At 40.0% G+C, this 23,611-nt stretch overlaps 1 protein-coding gene across 1 annotated transcript in view; it reads left to right on the top strand.

Moving 5' to 3' along the window:
• LOC102250537 (guanylate-binding protein 1-like) overlaps nucleotides 1-14,526 on the top strand; it is a 26,321-nt gene extending 11,795 nt beyond the window's left edge. Inside the window, exons 4-10 of the mRNA XM_014541196.1 lie at nucleotides 8,455-8,564; nucleotides 8,829-9,025; nucleotides 10,142-10,384; nucleotides 11,896-12,176; nucleotides 12,935-13,147; nucleotides 13,899-14,001; nucleotides 14,275-14,526. Coding sequence (XP_014396682.1) covers nucleotides 8,455-8,564; nucleotides 8,829-9,025; nucleotides 10,142-10,384; nucleotides 11,896-12,176; nucleotides 12,935-13,147; nucleotides 13,899-14,001; nucleotides 14,275-14,441 — 1,314 coding nt within the window. The 3' untranslated portion in view covers nucleotides 14,442-14,526. The remainder of the gene's footprint in view (nucleotides 1-8,454; nucleotides 8,565-8,828; nucleotides 9,026-10,141; nucleotides 10,385-11,895; nucleotides 12,177-12,934; nucleotides 13,148-13,898; nucleotides 14,002-14,274) is intronic.
• The last annotated feature ends 9,085 nt before the right edge of the window (nucleotides 14,527-23,611 follow it).

The following is a 23,611-nucleotide window of genomic DNA, read 5'->3' on the forward strand; positions in this document are numbered from 1 at the left end:
CCAGAATGTTTTTTTATTTCTTCTTTGATCTCTTTGGTAATGCACTCATTGTTTAATAGTATGCTATTCAGCCTCCAAATGTTTGAATTTTTTCGATTGTTTTTACTGGAGTTGATTTCAAATTTTATGCCATTGTGATCTGAGAAGATGCTTGATATGATTTCAATCCTCCTGAATTTGGTGAGACTTTGACTGTGTCCTAATATGTGGTCTATCTTTGAAAATGCCCAATGCACACTCAAGAAGAATGTATATTCTGTAGTTTTGTGGTGGAATATTCTTAAGCTGTTGATTAAGTCCATCTGATCTAGTGAGTCGTTTAGGATTGATGTTTCTTTGCTAAATTTTGTCTGAGAATTTATCCAGTAATGTTGATGAGGCATTAAAATCTCCTACTATCATTGTGTTTCTGTTAATCTCACCCCTGATATCTTCTAGAAGTTGTTTTTTTATGTATACAGGTGCTCTTGCATTGGGGACATATATGTTTACCAGAGTTATATCCTCTTTTTGTATTGATCCCTTTAGAATTATGAAGTGGCCTTTCTTGTTTCTTGTTATGGTCTTCACTTTAAAGTCTATTTTGTCAGTTATAAGTATTGCTACCCCAGCTTTTTTTTATTTCCATTTGCTTGATAGATATTTTTTCTATCCCTTCACTTTCATTCTGTGTGTGTCCCTTGTTCTGAGGTGGGTCTCCTGTAGACAGCATATATATGGGTCATGTTTTCTTATCCATTCAGTCACTCAATTTCTTTTGATTGGAGCATTTAATCAATTTATGTTTAATGTAATTATTAATAGGTACTTGTTTATAGCCATTTCTGTGCTTTAAACCTTTGTTCCTTCCTCCCCTTCTATTTCTTCTTTTTGCAGCCTTCCCATTAGCATTTCTTGCATTGCTGGCTTGGTAGTGATAAATTCCCTGAGGCTTTTTTTTTGTCTGTGAAGCTCCTGATTTCCCCTTCAATTTTGATTGATGGTTTTGCTGGATAGAGTATTCTTGGATTCAGTCCTTTGCTTTACATCACTTTGTATACTTCCTTCCATTCCCTTCTAGCTTGGTGTGTTTCTGTTGAGAAATCATTTGATAATCTAAGGGGGGATCCTTTGTAGGTAACTCTTTCTCTCTTGCAGCCTTTAAGATTCTCTCTTTGTCCTGAACATTTGCCATTGTAATTATGATGTGCCTTGGTGTAGTTCTTTTGGTATTCATCTTGCTTGGGTCTCTCTGTACTTGTGTGACTTTTTTCTTCCCCATATCAGGGAAGTTTTCTGTCATAATTTCTTCAAATAGATTCTCTAATCCTTGGTGCTCTTCTTTTCCTTCTGGCACCCCTATTATACGAATGTTACTTCATTTCATGTTGTCCCAAAGCTCCCTTAGGCTCTCCTCCTGCTTTTTAATATTTTTCTCCAGTTATTGTTCAAATTGGGCTTATTTCTCTACTTTATCTTTTAACTCACTAATTCAGTCCTCCGCTTCTTGTAGTCTACTGTTGAAACCTTCCATAGCATTTTTGATTGTATCTATATGATTTTTGATTTCTTCCTGATTCTTGTATAGATTGTTGATTTTCTCGTTCATCCGGTGTATGACTGTATGACTATTACTCTGAATTCTTTTTCTGTCGTACTGCATGCCTCTGTTTCACTTATTTACTTTCTTGGCGATTCCTCTTTTTCTTTCCTCTGGAGATTGTTTCATTGTCTCCCCATTCTAACTATCACCAGAAGGTCCAAATGCCAAGTTGCAGGGGCCTGACCATGTGCAATGGGAGTGTCATGCCATGTGAGTGTCACTGAAGAGCTCCAAGGCATGTAGCACCAAGACATGTGGCTGCCATGGGTTGGTGGGAGCCACGCACACCAAAAATAAGAGTCACCAGCACTCAGTGCGGCCTCATTTGCGCACCTAGAATCAGGGACCCCACATGTGCCGCGCTGAAAAAAAAGACCCTGTTGGTGTGCACCAAAAATCAGAGTCCCCTAGCGCACGCCAGGTGTCAGAGTCCCTGTATGCATGCACTGAGAATCGAGTATAGGAGTCTCTGTCACTTGGTGTGGCCTCACATCAAGAATCAGGGTCCCTGTGTGCATGTGTGCCAAGAATTGGAGTCACCAAGAATTGGATTCTCAGTGTGCGTGCACTGAGAATCAGGAATCACGTGTGCATACTATGAGAAACAGAGTCCCCGTGCACACGTGCTGAGAGTCAAGTCACAGGTGCTCAGTGCTGCCTCTCACATGGAGAATCATGGTCCCTGGTCTGCTTTGGGGGCTGGGTTGCACAGCTGCCCTGTGTCAGCGGGAGGCCCATTCCTATGCTGTGGGAAACAGAATCCCATGTGCATGTTACCAGAGTCAAAGTTAAGTTGCACAGCCGCCCTGAGTTGGCAGGTGGCTGCTTGTGCGGAGCGGGTCTGGCAGACCCTATGCTGCTGCAGCAGGCTGGCAGGGAGGGGGATGGGTTCTGTGACTCACAGAAATCTGCGGCCAGGATGTCTGGAGTCTTGGTGTCCATGGGTCTGCAGCTGTGGTCAAAGGTCTTTGTCCTGAGTGGTTGTTGGGTCCCGGCTTGTGTCTGAGACCAGATTGGGTAGTGGTGAGGCTAGGATCCTAGTCACAAGCAGTCCTTTTAAGATGGTATGGTCTCTGTGCCCATACTGGCCACACTGGATCGTCTGCGGTGGCAGCTGGGTTTTGCAGTCCAAGACTGCCCAGTCTGGCAGCCTCCCGGAAGACCCGCAGGATCTAACTGTCCTTAGCTCACACAAACACACACACACACCACACACATCCACACACTCATCTATTGCTCCCTCACTCTCTCACATATTCTCCCTCCCTGCCTTCTTATCGGTTGCCACCTTTCAACCCCTTATCTTTTATTTTTTTATAGTTATTCTATTTCTGGTCTCTTCCTTCATTGCTTTCATATTCGCTTTTTTTCTTCTTTAGTTCTTTTGATCTGTAACTTCTAGTATTCTTTTTGCAGGGGTGTTTTTTGTTTGTTTTTTTTTAAGTGGTTTTGATAGGGTTGTTTTTATTATTGTGATTGTTTTTAAAATATGTTGTTTTTGTGTTGTTTTGGGTTTGGTCTTGCTTTGCCTTGTTTTGTTCTGTCAGCACCTTTATAACAGTTGGCACGCTTTGTCAGGGTTGAGACTCACAGTCAATAAGCCTGAAGGTTGAGCCTATCTACAAATGGGACAATAGCAGTCAAGACCCAAATTCAACAGAAGAGCTCACATAACCCATACCATGGTCATTCCTAGAGCACCAGCTCAGAAGATCAAGGAGACTGCACCACTGGGTCCCACAGGACACCTACTACATAAGGCCACCATCCAAGACTGGGAGTCATAGCATACCTACCTAAAACAGCAATCTTGAGAAAGAATAGCAAAGTTGGAGGGATCACAATACTGGATATCAAACTATACTACAAAGCCACTGTAATCAAAACAGTCTGGTACTGACACAAGAACAAATAGATCAATAGAATAGAACAGAGACCCCAGAAATCAACCTGTACCATTATGGGCAATTTTTTTAATCATTGCCTAAGGATATATTTTTCCTTTGCTTTTCAGAGAGAGTAGAAGGGAAAGGGGGGCAGAGAGACAGAGATACAGAAAGACAGAGACATAGAAACATCAATGTGAAAGAGACACATAGACTGGTTGCCTACCACACAAGCCTGACCAGGGGCAGAGAGCAAACCCACAAAAAGGTACATGCCCTTGACAGGGAATCAAACCCGAGACCCTTCAGTGCTGGGGCCAATACTCTAACCACTGAGAACACCAGCCAGGGCTGGTGAATTAATTTTTGAAAGGAGGCAAGAACATACAATGGAGTAATGGCAGTATTTTCAATAAATGGTGTTGGGAAAATTGGACAGATACATGAAAAAAATATTAAACTAGACCACCAACTTACACAATATACAAGAATAAACTCAAAATGGGTAAAAGACTTAAATGTAATTCAAGGAACCATAAAAGTCCAAGAATAAACCATAGGCAGTAAAATCTCAGACATCTCATGTAGCAGAATTTTCTTACATCTTTTAGGGCAAGAGAAAGAAAAGAAAAAAAATAAAACAAGTGAGACATCAAACTATAAAGCTTTTGCACAGAAAAAGAAGCCATCACCTAAATGAACCCAAGGTACCAAAGAAAAAATTAGCCAATAATACATCTGATAAGAGTTTAATTTCCAAAATATATAAAGAACTCATAAAATTCAACAAAAGGTAAACAATCCAGTTAAAAAATGGGCAACGGATCTGAATAGACACTTCTCCAAAGAGGACATACAGATGGTCAAGAGACATATGAAAAAATGCTCAATGTCAATAATCATCAGAGAGATGCAAATTAAAACTATAATGAGGAACCACCTCACACAGGCCAGAATGGCTACCATCAACAAATCAATAAGCAACAAGTGCTGGTGAGGATGCAGAGAAAAGAGAACACTCGTGCACTGCTGGTGGGAATGCAGACTTGTGCAGCCACTATGGAAAACAGTATGGAGTCTCCTCAAAAAGTAAAAAATGGAACTGCCGTTTGACCCACCAATCCTACTTCTGTAAATATATTCTAAGAATCCAAAAACACCAATCAGAAAGAATATATGCACCTTTATGTACAAAGCAGCATTTTTTACAATAGCTAAGATTTGGAAACAGCCCAAGTGCCCATCAGTAGGTTAGTGGATAAAAAACCTGTGGTATATTTACACAATGAAATACTATGCAGCTGTAAAAAAAGAAGGATCTCTTACCCTTTGCAAGAACATGAATGGACCTGGAAACCATTATGCTAAGTGAAATAAGCTAGCCAGAGAAAGAAAAATATCACATGATCTCACTTATATGTGGAATCTAAAGAACAAAATAATTTGATGAACTAAATAGGTCCAGAGGCATGGGTGCATGGAACAGACTGACAGATCTCAGAGAGGAGGGGAGTGGGCAGGGGGAAGGATGGAAAAAGATTAACCAAAGAACTTATATGCATACTAGTGGCCCAGTGCACGGATTCATGAACATTGAAAGAAAATTAATTAGAAGAAATATTTTAATATCACTAGTCACCCACTCTCCATAATAGAAGTGACAGCTAAATTCACAATCGACAATGACAGATTGAAACATACACATGCGATGGGTGTCAGCGAGAGCTTTATATGTATCATGCATGCACGAGTCAACTTAGCATTTTATAGATATAGAATAAACTTGCTTAATTAGACTTGCTTTCTGATGTAGCTAAACTTTCTCCAGACCAGTGAAATACCTCAACTTATCTTTCAGGTAACTGTCAGCAACACAGCAGTAAATATCAACATGAAGCAGATTATTATTGTAGATCACACAGGGAGAACAAAGGGTGAAATATTTAACTGTAGCAGTGTTTGACTATATTCTGTGCAGTGAGAAAACCTGAAGTCATTTTCAAGGTCCACTATTCCTTAGCTTCTTTTCAGTCGGGTCAAGTTTCTAAGCTTTCTAAATCTCCATTTTCTGGCTAATGAAAAGAAAATAGGATTCCACTGAGTCTCCTACCTACCTACCCCAGGACTTTTGTGAGGATCAAATGAGATGAGGCATGGAAAAAGGCTTCACAGACATTTGGTTAAAGTGTAGAATGTTTGCACCTGGCTATAAAGTAAGTCGCATTCCTGGGCTGAAGAAACTCCAAGGAGGCTAGTTGCTAGGGAGAGGAAGCCGGGCATTGCTACGTGACGTCATTACCCGGTGCCCACAGTGACCGTTTCCAGGATGGGCTGGGCTGTGGGCCACATTTTGCACCATGGAGTCTGTGTGGGCTGTGATTTGGTGGGTTGTTGCTCCAAGGTGGTGGCAGGGCCTGTGTCCCAATTGGGGGAGGCCGAGTGTTGCTTTGTGGGCACCAGGTCTGCAGTGCCGTTTCTCTTTAAATGGCCAGTGTGCATCATGGCAGCTCCTGGGTTGAGCGTTTTCCCCCTGGTGATCAGTGTGCGTCATAGCGGCCAGTTGGATAGTCAGACACTTAGCATATTAGCTTTTTATATAGAGAGACCAGAGGCCTGGTGCACAAAAATTCGTGCACTTGGGGGGTGGGTGCCTCAGCCTGGCCTGTGCCCTCTCGCAGTCTGGGACCCCTCAGGGAATGACCACCTGCCGGCTTAGGCCTGCTCCCTGGGGGATTAGGCCTAAGCTGTCAGTTAGACACCCCTCTGGCAGCCCAAAAGCCTTCATGGGATGTCCACCTGCCAGCTTAGGCCCACAGTTGGACATCCTTAGCACTGCTGAGGAGGGGGGATAGGCTCCCACCACCACTGCAGCAACTCGCAGCCCTCAGCCTGGCTTGTGGCTGAGTGGAGCTCCCCCTGTCAGAGTGCACTGACCACTAGGGGTCAGCTCCTGCATTGAGTGTCTGCCCCCTGGTGGTCAATGCATGTTGTAGCGACTGGTTGTTCTGCTGTTAGGGTCAATTTGCATATTACCCTTTTATTATATAGGATATGCATAGTCTGAGGACACAGTTAATAGTGTGGTTAAGGCCTGAGGTAGGGCGGGGTTTGGGTGGAGGGGGGAAGTGGGGTAAAAATAAGGGACATATGTGATATTACCAACAATAAAAAAAAAAAAAACTTAAAAAAAAGCATCAAATGATCTGGGATCCAGAGAGACAAGTCATCCCAAATCTGAGGAAAATACCATACAGTACATAAAATTTATGTATATTGAAATTTTATTTTACATAGAGTTTAATGCATGTTATATAATTGATTAATATTTATAAGCAAATGAACTCCAGTTTAATCAAAACAAACTTTTGTTTTTAGGTAGGTAGTCTTTTCCTTAAAAATTAATGTCCTTATATAACTCGTTTGGAAAAACCTATACTATATTTGCCATTTTGTAAATATGATAGGATAATACTACATGTTGTACAAAGCTCCAAATTTCAGTGACTTTTTTTTTTTTACAATTAAGTGCCTTTATTGCAAAGCTGCATATATTTTTAAATTAAAATGGAACAGTTAAGAAGATAATAAAATATAAATGTTGACTTAGATTACCATATATAATGATGACAAAAGTCTGAGAAATGTAGGTTGATAAAGACAATTTGAGTCAAAGGTACAACTCTTATGGACAGCATTTCTTTCATAGCTGCTAAGAGAGAATCGAACATTCTGTGACTATAGAGAAGCCCGCATTTCTTGGTGAGTGCAGCAAGTCTTATGTTCTTTACATGTGGAGGAATCATCCAGCAGGAGCTGACCCCTGTGTACAGCATGTGGAGGAGGAGGAGTCCAGCCTAAGGATGCAACCCTAGTCTCAGGGATCCTCAGGTGGAGGTGGAAGCAGGCAGCACAGCTAGCAGCTTGAGAGGCCCAAGTGGAGAGGAGGGAACAGTGCTGCTTTAGGACCCAGGTCCACCTCTGAGGAGGGGACCATCAGGGTGTGGCTCCTGGCGTCCTGGCAGGTTTGGAACAGCAGCTTGTGAAGTGGAGATTTTCACGGCCTCTTCCAGGGACCTGAGGGGCTTTAGCATCTCTACCATCTCCTCCTCTTGTCTGGAGTGTTTGGATCTCTCTCCCTTGAGTTCATGAACCAGGAATGTAATTTCCTGCTTCAGTGCCCAGTAGGTCGTGATCACCTTTCTGCAAGTGTTGGCAAGCCAGGGTATATTTAATGACTCTTTCTCACACCTGGCATTGCCTAAGATGACTCTATCCCCTTGCATTTCTCTTTAGCAGTGCTCAACTTAATGAGTTGGCATTTCTCCTCCATCTGTCCAGCCAGTGCCTTTGCCAGGTGCACTTCACATCTTACATAGGTCGACTCTGAACAGATGGAACAAATCTGATTATAAATACGAGACCCACCAAGAAGCTGATGACAGGTGGACACACCAATATCTCCCACTGGAGGACGTGGACAGGGAGGCATGGACTCTGGTCATTGGGCAGCAGTCCCACAGCCTCCTCACCCAGCTTCCCAAGAAAGGGCCCTGAGCCCAGCTCTATAGAGGACCACAGCACCTTCATAGACCATCAATACAGGACAGCTGGGTCACTATGGAGCCTCCAGCCACAACAGAACCCATGACACCCAAACATTCCACCTGGAACCAGCCAGCAAGGGGACCCTCATTGGTCATTGGTGATATGGTTGAGATAGGGGAAGATTTGTAAAAACATGCCAAATGTCCAATGACATCCAATAGTCATTACCATGTATGTTTTTGTATCAGTATACATTAAAATATAGTGATAATAGCATAAAAAATTATCAGTGCTAATGACAGAACTATTCTATTCAAAGTGATATGTTTTTCACAATCACTTTTGTTTGTTCATTTAACATTGTAGATCAGGGGCTTATTTTTAATGATTGCTCATCTGGGAATGCCATGAGACATGACTTAAATTTGTTTTGACTTCTAGGGTGACCAGAACAATGATACTCAGATCTTTGCACTGGCAATACTATTGAGTAGTACCTTTGTTTACAACACCATGAACAAAATTGACCAGAGGGCTATCGATCTATTGCAGTATCCTTTTATGATCCAGGATGGCACCAAAGCCAGAGAAAACTCTTCTATCCACCAGCTGTGTTTATGAACCTTTTGAATCAAACACAAAAATAAAAACGCGATAAACATTAAAAGTACAACAAAAACAGCCCTTATACTTACTGATGTTATGAAGAATTGGTTACAACCAAAAGAAAACATAATGGTATAAGGATGTAAGGAATGCAATATGGGCTTAGATGCAGTCCTATTTCCAACCAGTTTTCCTTAATTATATCTCAGTTATGTAATAGAACTGTCAAATCAGCTCAGGACAGTTTCTCCACCTGATCTTGATGGGGTTGAAGATGCAGCAGATGCTGTGAACTTCTGTCCAGACTTAGTGTGGACTCTGAGAGATTTCTACCTTTCCCTGGAAGCAGACGGGAAACACATCACAGCAGATGACTACCTGGAGAACTCGTTGAAGCTGAAAGAAGGTAACAGGGACTTCAGTTCTGGAGAGAGAAAAGTAATATAAGAATACTAGAGGCCCAGTACATGCAATTTGTGCACTGAGGGGGGGATCAGGGGTGTCCCTCAGCCTAGTCTGCATCCTCTCCAATCTGGGACCTCTTGAGGGACGTCTGACTGCCAGTTTAGGCCCAATACCACAGGCCTAAACTGCCCCCAACTTCCCTCCCTTTAAGGCCTGGGGAGAGAGGCAAGTGGTTGGGAGCCAGCAGTCCCAGATTGTGAGAGGGTGCCCTCCCCTGAAAGCCTGTTCCCCCCTAACTTCCCTCCCATGCCAGCCCGGTCGCCCCTAACTGCCCTCCCCTGAAGGCCTGGTTGCCCCCAACTGTCCTGCCCTGCTGGCCCAGTCACCCCTAACTGCCCTCCCCTACAGGCCTCATCACCCCCAACTGCCCTCCCCTGTAGGCCTGGTCCCCCCAACTACCCTCCTCTACAGGCCTGGTTGCCCCTAACTGCCCTCCCCTGCAGGCCTGGTTACCCCCAACTGCCGTCCCCTGCCAGCCTGATCACCTCTAACTGCCCACCCCTGCGGGCCTGGTCCCCCCCAACTGCCCTCCCCTGCTGGCCTGGTTGCCCCCAACTGCCCTCCCCTGCCAGCCTGATCACCCTAACTGCCTACCCCTGCAGGCCTGGACCCTCCAACTGCCCTCCCTCCCCTACAGGCCTGATCGCCCCCAACTGCCCTTCCCTGCCGGACATCTTGTGGTGGCCATCTTGTGCAAGGGCATGATGGTCAATTTGCATATTACCTCTTTATTTTATAGGATCTCTGTGTGTAAGTGGTTACATTTATAGTTTTCTATATTTAATCACTTGGTTAAAATGCCAAATAAATAATGAACACTACTAATTTAAAGTGAACTAATAGATTCAATATGAGATTGTATTACTCAATGTTCTTGGAGCAAATTATCTTTCTTTCTTCCTTTCTCTGATGGGTTACCTTTTAACTTTTTGCTTAGAGTTTATAGAGATGTGTTGAAATAGATAACATCAGTTTAAAGGCAAATTTATTCATGGGAAATACATTAAAATGAATGCTAGTTCTATACTAAATAAAACCCATTTTTTTTCTTCCCCAGACACTGATGAAAATCATAAAAATTTCAATTTGCCCCGTCATTGCATACAGACATTCTTTGCAAGAAAGAAATGCTTTGTCTTTGACTCTCCCACTCACCGGAAGAAGCTTGCCCATCTTCCAACACTTCATAACAATGAACTGGATCCTGACTTTGTGCAACAAGTGGCAGATTTCTGTTCCTACATCTTTCACCATTCCAAGGCAAAAACTCTTTCGGGAAGCATCAAGGTTAATGGACCTCGTGAGTACCTTCCTTAGTATTTTCCTTCAACTCAACATAAAGACTGGGGCTTTTAAAAGTTTCTCCTTTCACTGTCAATGTTGAAAATCCTTCATTAGTTACAACCAAGAAAATTATATACATCACATTATTAAGTTCCAATGGGTACCCAAAACATTCCTACTGATTTTTTTAGTAATGCCTCTAAAGTAGTATAAAATAGAAATACCATCTGAAGAAAAGATCAAGTTAAAGAGTTCTATTCATAAGTGGTCCATTGTTGGACTAGACCCAAAATACCAACTTCTGCGCATGGACCACGAAGTTTCAGTCGCACTGTATGTGCGCGCCTGCATGTGGTATTTTGTGGAAGAGCCACACCAAGGGGCCAAAGAGCCGCATGTGGCTCGCAAGCTGCAGTTTGCCGACCACTGGACTAGACCAACCACATGAGTTGGCAACATTTGTTCCATGAATATATTGGATACTTATTATGTGTCACAGCCTTAGATAAGCACAAGATAACATATAGGTTCTCTGTAAAAATGGAACTTACTTGATATAAACATTAATTAAACAGAGGCTCAGGTTGTCTAGAGCTTTAAAGGAAATCTAAGCAAACATCTTGGACCAGATTTTTTTCTAAAGACACCATGCCTCAGAACTCTATGAATTATTGCGATACTCTTGAGCAATGATTTTCAACCGGTGTGCCTCAATAATTCTTAAAACATGCAATACCTGACTGTTTAGTCAGGGGCACTGACTTCTTTTCCTTTAGAATGTCAAATAAAAATATTACAATAGTCAACACAATAGCCAACCACTATGAATGATTATAAATTATACCTATTTTTTTGTTAGATTGACAATAGAAAAACAAACATATTTTGGTGTGCAGCAGAGTTTTAGTAATAGTTTATGTGTGCGATGAGATGAAAAAGGTTGAAAATCACTGTTCTAGAAGGATGATGAATGCAAACAAAAGTATGCAAGGGACAAGGAAGACAAATAGGAAAGTTCTAACAAAGAATAAAAGGTGAGCCAGTCTAATTTGCTCACTTTGTGTTTTCCAAGCTAATACTCATACCAGCTTTACATACTGAAGTGGAAGAGAAAAGAGAATTCTGAAGGAAAATGAAACCTGAGGAAGCGAGAAAGAAAGGAAAGAATAAAGAGGCCAGAAAGGCCTATAGCAATCTAATAAAATGAATAGGCATAACTTTAACCATTTACTCATTTCTCAATAGAAAAAGGATGGCATGAGGATGATTACATAGAGCTTGATATTTCTCCTTTAAACACTTTCTTTTCCCAAAGAAAGATCTGGCTTCTTAGTCACAAAATTTTCAAAAACAAAACAAAACAAACAAACAAACAAACAAAAAACATATTTTAGCCACTTGAACACTATGCAGAATACTGGAAAACTCAGGCAATGCATTGTTAAATTAACATTCTCAGAACTATCCAATTTTAGAGCATGCCCTCTTTTTCTGCAAATAATGCAAGCATCTCTTTCTCCTGTGAAGGTCTAGAAAGCCTGGTGCTGACCTATGTCAATGCCATCAGCAGTGGGAACCTGCCCAGCATGGAGAATACAGTCTTGGCCTTGGCCCAAATCAAGAATTCAGCTGCAATACAAAAGGCCATTGCCCACTATGACCAGCAGATGGCCCAGAAGGTGCAGCTGCCCACGGAAAACCTCCAAGAGCTGCTGGACCTGCACAGGACCAGTGAGAAGGAAGCCATCGAAGTCTTCATCAATAATTCCTTCAAGGATGTGGACCAAAGGTTCCAGAAGGAATTAGAGGTAATTAATATTCTTTGCTCTGCTCCTGGGGCTTACATGTAATACAAGTATTGCTATGAAATGCAAAATGGGGACTTAAGAAAAGCAATTCTTACTAGACTGAAAAATAATGACTCTTACTTATATGATCAAGATATCACTTTTATTCTGAAAACAAATAAACAAACAACATGTAACTACTCTGGGTTGTATGGATTTTAATACTTTCACACACACACAACTCACCATGTTACACCCATGAACTAATTTTTAAAATTAATCTTATTCTTTAAAAATTGCATTCATAAAGTATTAACTTTTCTTTTATATTAATTTAGTACACAGAATTGCCAAATGGTTCTACTAAAATATCATGTCTCCAGATTTCATAGCATCCACTCATATCATTCTAGCCAATTATTCCACTCCACCTCCTTGTTGGGAGTCCAAGGCCCAGGAAAATACAGAAACAAGGAATGGTTGTAAATGAGTAGGTTGTACAAAAAATTAGGGCTTGAGGTTAGATATCTGTAGTCTGAAGATCACATCTAAAGCAGAAATATCAAGAGAAATGGGTTTCAGGAGATTTGGAAACAAAACTAAAGTCATTTTTCTATACCATAACATCCTTGGAACTTTCCTAGGCTTGGTAGGAAGGATATAGTCTTGCTGTTGTTCTCTAGTTTCTAGAAAATCAATGAAGATTCTCTCTGAGAATCACTTGTAGAAATACTGAAGTATTGCGAACATCTTTTCCATGGGCCTTTGCCCCTTTGAAGACCCTGCTGGAAGCAAAACAAGATGACTTTCGTAAGCAGAACTTGGAGGCATCATCAGATCGTTGCTCAGCTTTACTTCAAGATATTTTTGGTCCTCTAGAAGAATATGTGAAGCAGGGGGTTTACTCAAAGCCTGGAGGGCACCGCCTCTTCATTCAGAAGAGAGAAGAGCTGAAGGCAAAGTACTATCAGGAGCCCAGGAAAGGAATACAGGTATTCGTTGTTTCATGCATTAATTGTGGGAAATTGTTGGGGGTTTGGAGTGGGGAAGGGCTTCTTTTAAAATCCATTGAAGACAGGAAGAAAGTATTTATACTCTAATGATAGCTGTAGAATTAAACTGAACTATCACCATAATCACCAGACTTTTACTGCAACCATCAACATTCACTGCAACAAAGGGACTTTTTTGGTTACATAGGACAGAATTGCAGTAATTGAAACGAACAGGAAAAAAGAGTAATTCATTGGCTTACATAAAACATTTAAATTTAGTTGCAACTACAGCTACCTTCAGGAATTTAAACAATGTCATCAATTTCCCCCTTCCTTTTTTTCTTTCCAACTCCCACTTAGTTTTCTGTTCTGTTTTCCTACTGGCTTCATTCTCAGGCAGGGCAGCAAAGAGGACACCATCTCCAAGCTTAACTAGATCTTTTGCCCTCAGTCTCAGAGGAGAGAGAGCATTTCCCCAGCACCGGTATCCATCTCTAAAACATCCATGTTGAGCATTTTCTCACCTGCACCAAATTCTTTTGTACCCAGTGAACTTGGGTGCTCTGATGAGCCAGCCCAGAGTTTGTGCCCACTCCTGTGACAGAAGAGGCTTGATTGACAGTTCCACCGAGTGCACGCTGAGCAGTTCTGGGGAGGAAAAGATGCTGGGAAGAAAAATAAATAAAAAGGTTTACAACATGCCCAATCACCGTTTCCTACTTTTCACTGTATGGCTTTGGGGTCCTAGGCTGAAGAAGCTCTGCAGAACTATTTACAGTCCAAGGAGTCTGTGAGTGATGCCATTCTACAGACAGATCTGGCTCTCACCGCGAAGGAAAAGGAGAGGAAAGGTGAGAGGAAAATGGAAGAAATGCAAGATAGAACTTTCTGTACATTTTCAATTAATTTGGCCTGGCTTACCTGGGATCTTAAACCAGAGCAAGAATGGCAAAGATGACTTTTTGCTCTTCAAGCTTTATCTGGGTGGGTGTGTACTGTCATCTGAAAAGGCAAAATGGCCCCAGAGAATTTTTTCTATGAAGCAGTAATAAGCAATAAGAGCCGGAGACAGAAGGAAGGGACACTTTGATCCTAGAGGAGTTTGTCATTTTCTTCTTTCTTAGAAGCATATTTGAAAGCAGAGGCTGCAACACGAAGGTTGGAGGAGATTCAAAGGCAGAACCAGCAAATGATGGAGGAGAGGGAGAGACAGCATCAGGAGCAACTGAGACAAATGGAGATACACAGAGCCCAACAGTTGGCACAGCAACAGATGGCTTGGGAACATTAGCTCCAGGTACTCACCCGTTATTTCATCTTATCATTTTAATCACATCTCCCTCTTTTTATTGATAAGAGCATGAAACAGTGACAAAGAGGGAGAGACAGAATAACTTTATGGCTCAGGGCAATGACTCTGGAGTCAGACAGCCTGGTAAGAATCCCAGCTCCACATCTTACTAAATATATGGTTTGGGCAAGTTATATGTCCCTTCTGTGCCTTAGTTTCCACTTGTGGAAAATGGAGACAGTATTAACACTTCTTTTACAGGGTAATTTAATAATTATGTGAGTAAATATTTGTGTTTAGATTAGTGCTGAGCACAGAATAAGCACTTCACTTCATTAAATAAGGATATTTCTAACTCACAGTAGTTAATTTTTTTTGTTAAGTGGTTAATTGCTATAGACAATCTTTCCCTTTGGTCATAGATTACTTTGTTAAATTGATTTCATATTACTGTGTCTATGGCCCTGTCTTTGCCTCAATTGTCACTGGTTCTGAGGCTTTTAACTTGCAGAGTTTGTTTCATCCAAGCCCTCAATAAGCAGTAGTTCCTACGTAGCAAGTAGTGTACAAAGTACTTTATGCGCATTCTCTCATCTAATCTGTTCATTGTGAAGCAGAACCATTATGTCTCCTTAAAAACATTAGGTTCCAAAGAGATAACTAAATGTCATATCACACAGCCTAGAAAATTATCCAAACTGCCTTCCCAGAGAATGAGAACTGCAGTGTTTTTATTCTGCAAACCTAGTATGAATTCTTATGTGAACACTTCCCCCAGAGTGACCAGTCTACCTGTAGGTGAAGTATGGTACCTATTTGCTTTGTTTAACAATGGACAGGTTAAATGAAGTATGGTACCTATTTGCTTTGTTTAACAATGGACAGGTTATTGACCCGAGGGCTCTAGATAATGTGTTTCTGTCAACTCAGTGGTCCCAAGACCCGAGGGCTCTAGATAATGTGTTTCTGTCAACTCAGTGGTCCCAAGACCCGAGGGCTCTAGATAATGTGTTTCTGTCAACTCAGTGGTCCCAAGACCCGAGGGCTCTAGATAATGTGTTTCTGTCAACTCAGTGGTCCCAAGACCCGAGGGCTCTAGATAATGTGTTTCTGTCAACTCAGTGGTCCCAAGACCCGAGGGCTCTAGATAATGTGTTTCTGTCAACTCAGTGGTCCAAAGACCCAAAACTATAAATATTCTTTGTAGATAACTAATCTGCTCAATCTTGCTTCTGTAACTGCTTTGTGCAAACCAGGGTCCTCATTCCAAACCCTGGGATGTAATCAATACCTTTGTGATTTTTGCATATATAAGTCTGGTTTTGCCACCATCTTATTACTATGAGATTTGGGAATGTCCCCTCATAGTCCCGGATTGCAATAAATGTGACTCTTTAATTCGACTTCTTGAGGCGTCCTTCTGTGATTCGCGGGGTATATTACAGCGGGGTACATTACAACAATATGAAAACCTACTGATTTTTCTTAATATTTGTAACTTGTATACATATATATTTGTACATATTTTTAAACATAAAGAACCATAAAAAGTTTTAAATAATTCTACCACTTTGTTTCCCCAAGTGTGAAAAGTCTATGGGGAGGCTTCCTGAATTGCTCTAAGGAGATTAAGAATTACTTTAAAGAGTGAAAATAAAACACATTTTATTACATATTTTTATTTGCTTTCTGTTTCTTTGTTTTATCTCCAGTAAAATAGGCTTCAAAAGTTATAGAATCATTACATAAATCTCTATTTTTATTTTCCTTAAATTGACTACTTACTTATATAAGGAATTTCCCAGTTGAGTTATATGATAGGAACTTAAGCTTTTTTAGTTGCTCAAAATATAATTTACTTATTTACAAAAGAAAATGATAAATTTTAATCTTTGTCTTTTTTTCTGTTCTTAAGAGATGTTTATTATGCTGACTTCCCATATCAATAGGGCTCGGTGGTGCTCAACTGTATGTCTAGATTTAAACTGAACTTCAGAAAGTACCAAAGGCTACAGCATGCTCGCCTGAGCATTTGATTAACAATACCCTATTATTGCCTTTGCAAGTTGTATAACTCATAAAAGGTACAATAAAGTACATCTTAATATCCAAGGAAATGCCTGGTTGAAAAGAACAGCACTATCTTCAAAATAAATACTAAATTTATTACTACCTCTATTATAGAGATTCAAAACACACACACACACACACACACACACACACTAAGTTCATTACTACCTCTGTTATAACACACACACACACACACACACACACACACACACACACAACTTGAGACTTAGAAAAATCGTCAGTTATCTAAGGTTCCAAGCTGGTACTATTAACTTAGACCATATTACATATCATCTGATTTCCAGCTCAATAATTCCATTATATCTTCAGGGAAAAAATAAAGTTTTTCTCCTTTCGTTAGACCCTACAGAGGTGCATGTTGCTTTCACCAGTGGTTCACATTCTTTCCTGCCAGCATTTCTGGCTCCCACTCATCCCCAAATATTTTGATCTCATATGACTCTTTTATGAGATGGTCATCAGGTACAAAATGACCAGAAAAGATGAACATAAGACAGTTACTTGAAGCTACCAAGAGCTAGACTACATTTTCTGACCTTTACAGTGCTGCTTCTGTGAGGTCAACTGATAAAGTTTTAAATGCAAAGGCAAGGAAACAGATTCTTCCCTACAGCTTCTATAAGGATGGCATTCCTGCTAACACCTTGATTTTAGCCCCATGAGACTTCTGACTTCCAGAATCTATACTAATAAAAGAGTAATATGCTAATTAGACCAGGAGACCTTCTGGAGACCTTCTTGATGTCCTTCTGGACAAAGCCATGTTGGCGGGGCCGAGGCAGAGGCGTTTAGGGGCAATCAGGCCAGCAGGGGAGAGCAGTTAGGGGGATAAGGCTGGCAGGGGAGGGCAGTTAGGGGGTGATCGGGATGGCAGAGGAGGGCAGCTGGGGGCAATTGGGCTGGCAGGGGAGGGCAGTTGGGGGCGATCAGACAGGCAGGCAGAGGCAATTAGGGGTGATTAGGCAGGCAGGCAGAGGAGTTAGGGGCAATCAGGCAGGAAGAAAGGTGAACAGTGAGGAGCCAGCGGCCCCAGATTTCGAGAGGAATGTCCCATGCCTGGCAGTCAGACATGCCCCAAGGGGTCCCTGATTGGAGAGGGTGCAGGCTGGGCTGACAGAAACTCCCCCCGACACACGAATTTCATGCACCAGGCCACTAGTTGCAAGATAATTAACTTTATGTTGTTTTAAGCTATGCGTAGTACTTTGTTACAGCAGCAATCAGAAACAAATATAACTACTAATTAACATTTTCCGTAGTTACTGATACTAGCTAATATTGATTCAGAATTTATTGTGTGCCAGATATGGGTTTTAATAATGTATTTACTGTTCATAAGAACTCCATGAATTATAATTAACAATATTATTAATATAATGTATTACCATTATTTGTTATTAAGGTTATGGTTATTGTCTTTAAAGTTGAGGAAATGAAGGCATTAGAATTAAATGAATTGTCTAAGGGCAATGTCACAGAAGGCATTTTGAAGCTAGACCCCACATTCATAATCAACTCGTGATACTCTTTCTAGTTGTACTTAGGAAAACATAGAAATATTGAATAATATGTCAAAATTTAGGAATTAAGGCTATAAGCAGTGAAAATATAAAGCATAGTTACAAAACAGTCTTAAAGGATTTACACAAAAAGCAGACAAAAAAATCTCCCAAGAGAAGTGGAGAAAACATGATATTGATTCTTGAATAAACTGATCATTGATAGAACAGAAAGTCCAAAAAATGGACTGTTATGAGAATTATATAATTTAAAGAGGTACTTTTTCCTAGGTTCAGGCAAATGAATGGTCATTTGAACAAAGATAAAATTAGACCTGGACACAGTAAAAGACAACCAATTTGATGAAAATATTGAAACATAAAAATTTATTTGAGGGAACTGAATGTATGTTTTCATTTGGGGGCCCTTTCTAAATGTGACTCAAAACCCAGCTGACATAAATTAACAAAAATAATGTTAAATGTGACTACATAAAAAAAATTTATATCCTTACTTTTGGCAAAATAAACACTATAAATAAAATTCTTTTAAAAATGTTAAACTGAGCCCAGCCAGTGTGGCTAAGTGGTTGAGCGTCAACCTATGAACCAGGAGGTCAGGGTTTGATTCCTGGTCAGGGCATATGCCAGGGTTGCGGGCTCAATCTCCAGTGTGGTGCATGCAAGAGGCAGCCGATCAATGATTCTCTCTCATCATTGAGTTTCTATCTCTCTCTCTCCTTCTCCATTCCTCTCTGAAATCAATAAAAATATATATTTTAAAAAATGGTAAACTGGGAAAAATATTTGTAACTAATGTCACAAATAGCTAATTTCTCCAATACTAGTATGTAAAGTTCTCTTGAGGGGAAAATGACAAACAATGATATAAATAAGTTACAGAAAAGAAATAGTGTTTAAACATATGAAAAATACTCTGCTTTAATCATAATGAGAAAAGTACACTGAGAAATCATTTGTAGTCCATCATCTTGACAAAAATTCACAAGTTTGACAGTACATCCCACTGTCAAGATTATGTAGTAATGAACACTTTTGTCTTGTTAATGGAAATGGAAATTGCTTAAACATCAAAAGAGAGGAACCTGATGATTTCTTTTGAAGTTAACGATTATAGACATCTCACGTAGTAGAATTTATATCGATACATTGCCTAGGGCAAGAGAAACAAAGGGAAAAATAAACAAATGGACTTCATCAAAATAAAAAGCTTCTGCACAGCAAAAAAAACCAGTATCAGAATGAAAAGGGAACCCACTGTATAGAAGAACATATTTGCCAATGATATATCTGATAAGGAGTTAATTTCTAAAATATATAAAGTACTCATACAACTCAACAAAAGAAAAACAAACAATCCAATTAAAAAATGGACAGAAGACCAAAGAAGACACAGAAATGGCCAAGAGACATATGAAAAAAATGCTCAACATCACAAATCATCAGAGAGATGCAAATTAATATGACAATGAGGTACCACCTCACATCTGCCAGAAGGGCTATCATCAATAAATCAACAAACAACAAGTGCTGGTGAGGATGTGGAGAAAAAGGAACCCTAGTACACACTGCTGGTGGGAATGCAGACTGGTACAACCACTATGGGAAACAGTGTGGAGTTTCCTCAAAAAATTAAAAATGGAACTGCCATTTGACCCAGTGATCCCACTTCTAGAAATATACCCTAAGAATCCCAAAACACCAATCAGAAAGAATATATGCACCTGTATGTTCATAGATGCATTATCTACAAAAGCTAAGATCTGGAAACAGCCCAGTGCCCATCAGTAGATGAGTGGATAAAAAATCGGATACATTTATACAATGAAATACTATGCAGCAGTAAAAAAAAAAGAAGGACCTATTACCCTTTGAGACAACATGGAAGGACTTGGAGATTATTATGCTAAGCAAAATAAGCTAGTCAGAGGAAGACAAATATCACATGATCTCACTTATATGTGAAATCTAATGAACAAAATATACTGATGAACAAAATAGATCCAGAGATATGAAAGCATGCAACAGACTTATAAATCTCAGAGGGAAGGGGGGAGGGACACGAAGAGATTAACCATATAATTTATATACATATATGCATAATCCATGGACACAGACAATAGTGCAGTGAAGGCCTGGGGAGGGTACAGGATCAGGGAGGAAACAGGAGCAGAGTGGAGGTGGTCAATGTGGGAGGGGGGGAGGCAACATCTGTAATACTTTCAACAATAAAGATAAAAATTTTAAAAGACATTTTAAAAAATTACAAACTATTATGTCTATTCCACCAATAATTCCACACTTATAAGAAGGGAAATACATCTGTAACTTTCAACAATAAAGATAAAAATTTTAAAAGACATTTTAAAAAATTACAAACTATTATGTCTATTCCACCAATAATTCCACACTTATAAGAAGGGAAATATATACAAAGTTATTCACTGGAGGCAATGTATGGAATGAAATTAGAAATAAGCAAAATATCAATCTATAAGTAACTAGATAAACCATAGTAAAGTAGACATTTGAATAATAAAAGGAAGCTCTCTGCATAATGTGGAAAGAGGTCAAGGATATATTGTTACATTTTTTAAAAAGCAAGTTACAATGTGTACAGCAAGTATTTTTCTACCTTTATGCTAGAAATAGGGAGGGAAATATTTTATATTTGTGGCAATGTTATGTTCTCACCATTTAAAAAATGTTTTTATTGATTTCAGAGAGGAGGGGAGAAGAAGAGAGAGAAACATCAATGATGAGAGAATCATTGATTGGCTGCCTCCTGAGAGCCTCCCACTGAGGATTGAGCCCGCAACTCGGGCATGTGCCCTTGACTGGAATCAAACCCAGTACCCTTCAGTCTGCAGGTCAATGCTCTAACTTCTGACCAAACCAGCTAGGGCTCTTCTTACCATTTTGATTTACAAACATGGGTACCTTCCTCTGGTGGCTCTGAAAATGCTCTAGTCAAGTCTTCTGCTGCAGAAACCATAACTTGCTAATGATTCTGACTGGTGTGCTCTGGATTTTGCATGAATTTTCCACAGAGACCATTCTTCCCATGGGCTATTTCCACTTCAGGTGCTGGTTGGGCTTTACTGGAAGGTTCCAAAATTTCACACATATAGCTGGTACCCTGAGGTTCCACTTCCCACTGATAAGCAACTTAGGTCTCTCTCTAACGGGGACCTCTGAACAGCATGATACTTTCAGTTGGCTGACTTCCAAGACCCAGTCTTATACTCAACACCACCTCTACTGCATTCTATTGATCAGGATAGTTACAGGGACAACCCAGATTCAAGGCAAGGAGAGATGAAATCTACCTCTCTTTGGGAGGAATGGCAATAAATTTAAATTTGCAGCCATTTTTAACCCATCACTGATACATTTACAGAGCAAAGGTGGTGTTCTGATCTCATAAAAAATTAAGTAAGACTGAAGCTGATCTGTTATTTGGAACATTGAGTGTGTATAGAGACAATTGCACTGTCGAGGGATTTCTTATTACTCCGACTCACAGAGACTTTCAAAAAACCAAGGATCCAGAGGTTACTCCTTACCTCCTGGTGAGGCAGAATGGTAAGAAACTAGGAAATTCTTGGGCAACTGGAATTCAGAAACTGAAACAAGATAATTAAACAAGGCAAAACAATTTAAACAACTTACAGCCAGCTAGTGAATCACAAGACTTTATCATTTGTAACCAAAAACACTTGAGAGCAAATAGTTAAAACCTCTCCTCTCTAATTAGAGAATACATAGCTTAAATCACACTGGTTGGGGAGATAGAGATCAGAGACCCAATTAATGCCATTTGTGCCAGCCAAACCCAAAGGTAGATGAAGTCAGAGGAATAAATAACAAAAATCTGATTAGAGACAGACAGACCCAAGATAAAAGGAAAACAGTAAAGCAGACCAAAGAATAATCCCAAACTCTCAATTTGCTAATTTTGATGCAACTGGAAAGCTGATGAATATTCTGCTGGAATCCTCCCTTTAGATTCTTGCCCACAAAAGAAAGATAATGCCCTCAAGTCAAAGGATATCAGTGTGGGCTCAGAGCATGCCCATATTTCTTCTCAGCATGCACTTTTTACTTCCTCCTAAACTCTAAGTGTCCCCACAAGACTTGCGACCAGGGAAGCAGGAGGAAGCAACAGCTCATCCTGAGCTGATCCCCTGATTTTGTCTCCAAGGTCCCCTATTTCTCTGACTTCCCAGTGAGCTAAAACCAGCCCCACCTTAACTCACTTCTGTCCCTGTGACTTTTATTTACCAATAAGCAGCTCCACCTTGTCTCACTTCTTTTCTATAACGTTTTTAGGGAACCAAAGCACATCACTACCTATGTTATCTCCTATTGCTTATTCAACCCTAAGTCCTTCCTTTGTTTCACTGTCCCAGCTTTAGTAAATGCACTCTCAAAATCACCTGGGCTTGTGTTGTGAAATCTTTCCTGCACAAAGTCAAGAATCCACACATTACAGGCCAGCCTCAGGCAGATATGCTTGTGGCCAGTGCCTGTCAGGTAACACTGGCAATCAAATGCAAACCACTATAATGATAGACTTGACCGCTGTTCTAGAGGCTTGAGTTGTAAAGAAGCTACAGGGTATCATGATGCATGTCATATGGCCACCATTGTCAGTGGCTGCTTCCCAATTGCTTGGCACGTCACATGCATGCCTCATATAATATATACACAGAGACTTCATGATTATTCTGTTTTGGTGGGTATGTGCACATGTCTGTTGTAGATATAATTAGGAGCAAAATAGCAGGCTATTAGCTACTTATGTTCAACTTTAGTAGAGAATTCTACTTTTCCAAAAAGGCTTTAAATTATCCTCAAAATTATAGTGATTTCTAAAACATAAGTTGCTTATCAGGAACAGCATTTTTAGGTTGTAACAATGTGTATGTGTTTACTAATTAAGCCTACTCATAGTAAACATTTATATCCATTTAGAAATGATATTCTCCTTTAAACTACCAAAATAATGTGTAGAATACCAGGTGTACTGGTTAATAATACAGATTTTTCAATAGATGGAGTTACACATATGTTGATATATATGCGATTTGATATGTATGCCATTTTGTTGTATTGACAACAAGCTTCAAAATTTCATGTCAAATTTTCTGAAGGTGTTAAAATCATATATATGTTTACACTTAAAAATGTTGAATTTCGTGCCAAAGAAAAAGAGCATTTGCCGGAAGTTTTATTTAATTACTTTTTTTTGAAAAAAAGTGAGGCTGAAAGTTATCATATACTTCAGGAAGCTTATGGTGAACATGCTCCATTTATGATACTTGTGAACACTGGTTTAAAAGCTTTCAAAGTGATGATTTCAGTGTGAAAGACAAAGAATGGCCAGGTCAATCGAAAAAGTTTGAAGACCAACAATTACAAGCATTATTGGATGAAGATGCGTGTCAAACTCAAAAATAACTTGCAGAAAGATTAAACATTACTCAGCAAACAATTTCTGATCATTTATAAGAAATGGGAAAGATTTTAAAGGAAGAAGAATGGGTCCCACATCAA

This window comes from Myotis brandtii, unplaced genomic scaffold (genome assembly GCF_000412655.1).
Source record: "Myotis brandtii unplaced genomic scaffold, ASM41265v1 scaffold2655, whole genome shotgun sequence".
Taxonomy (NCBI): domain Eukaryota; kingdom Metazoa; phylum Chordata; class Mammalia; order Chiroptera; family Vespertilionidae; genus Myotis; species Myotis brandtii.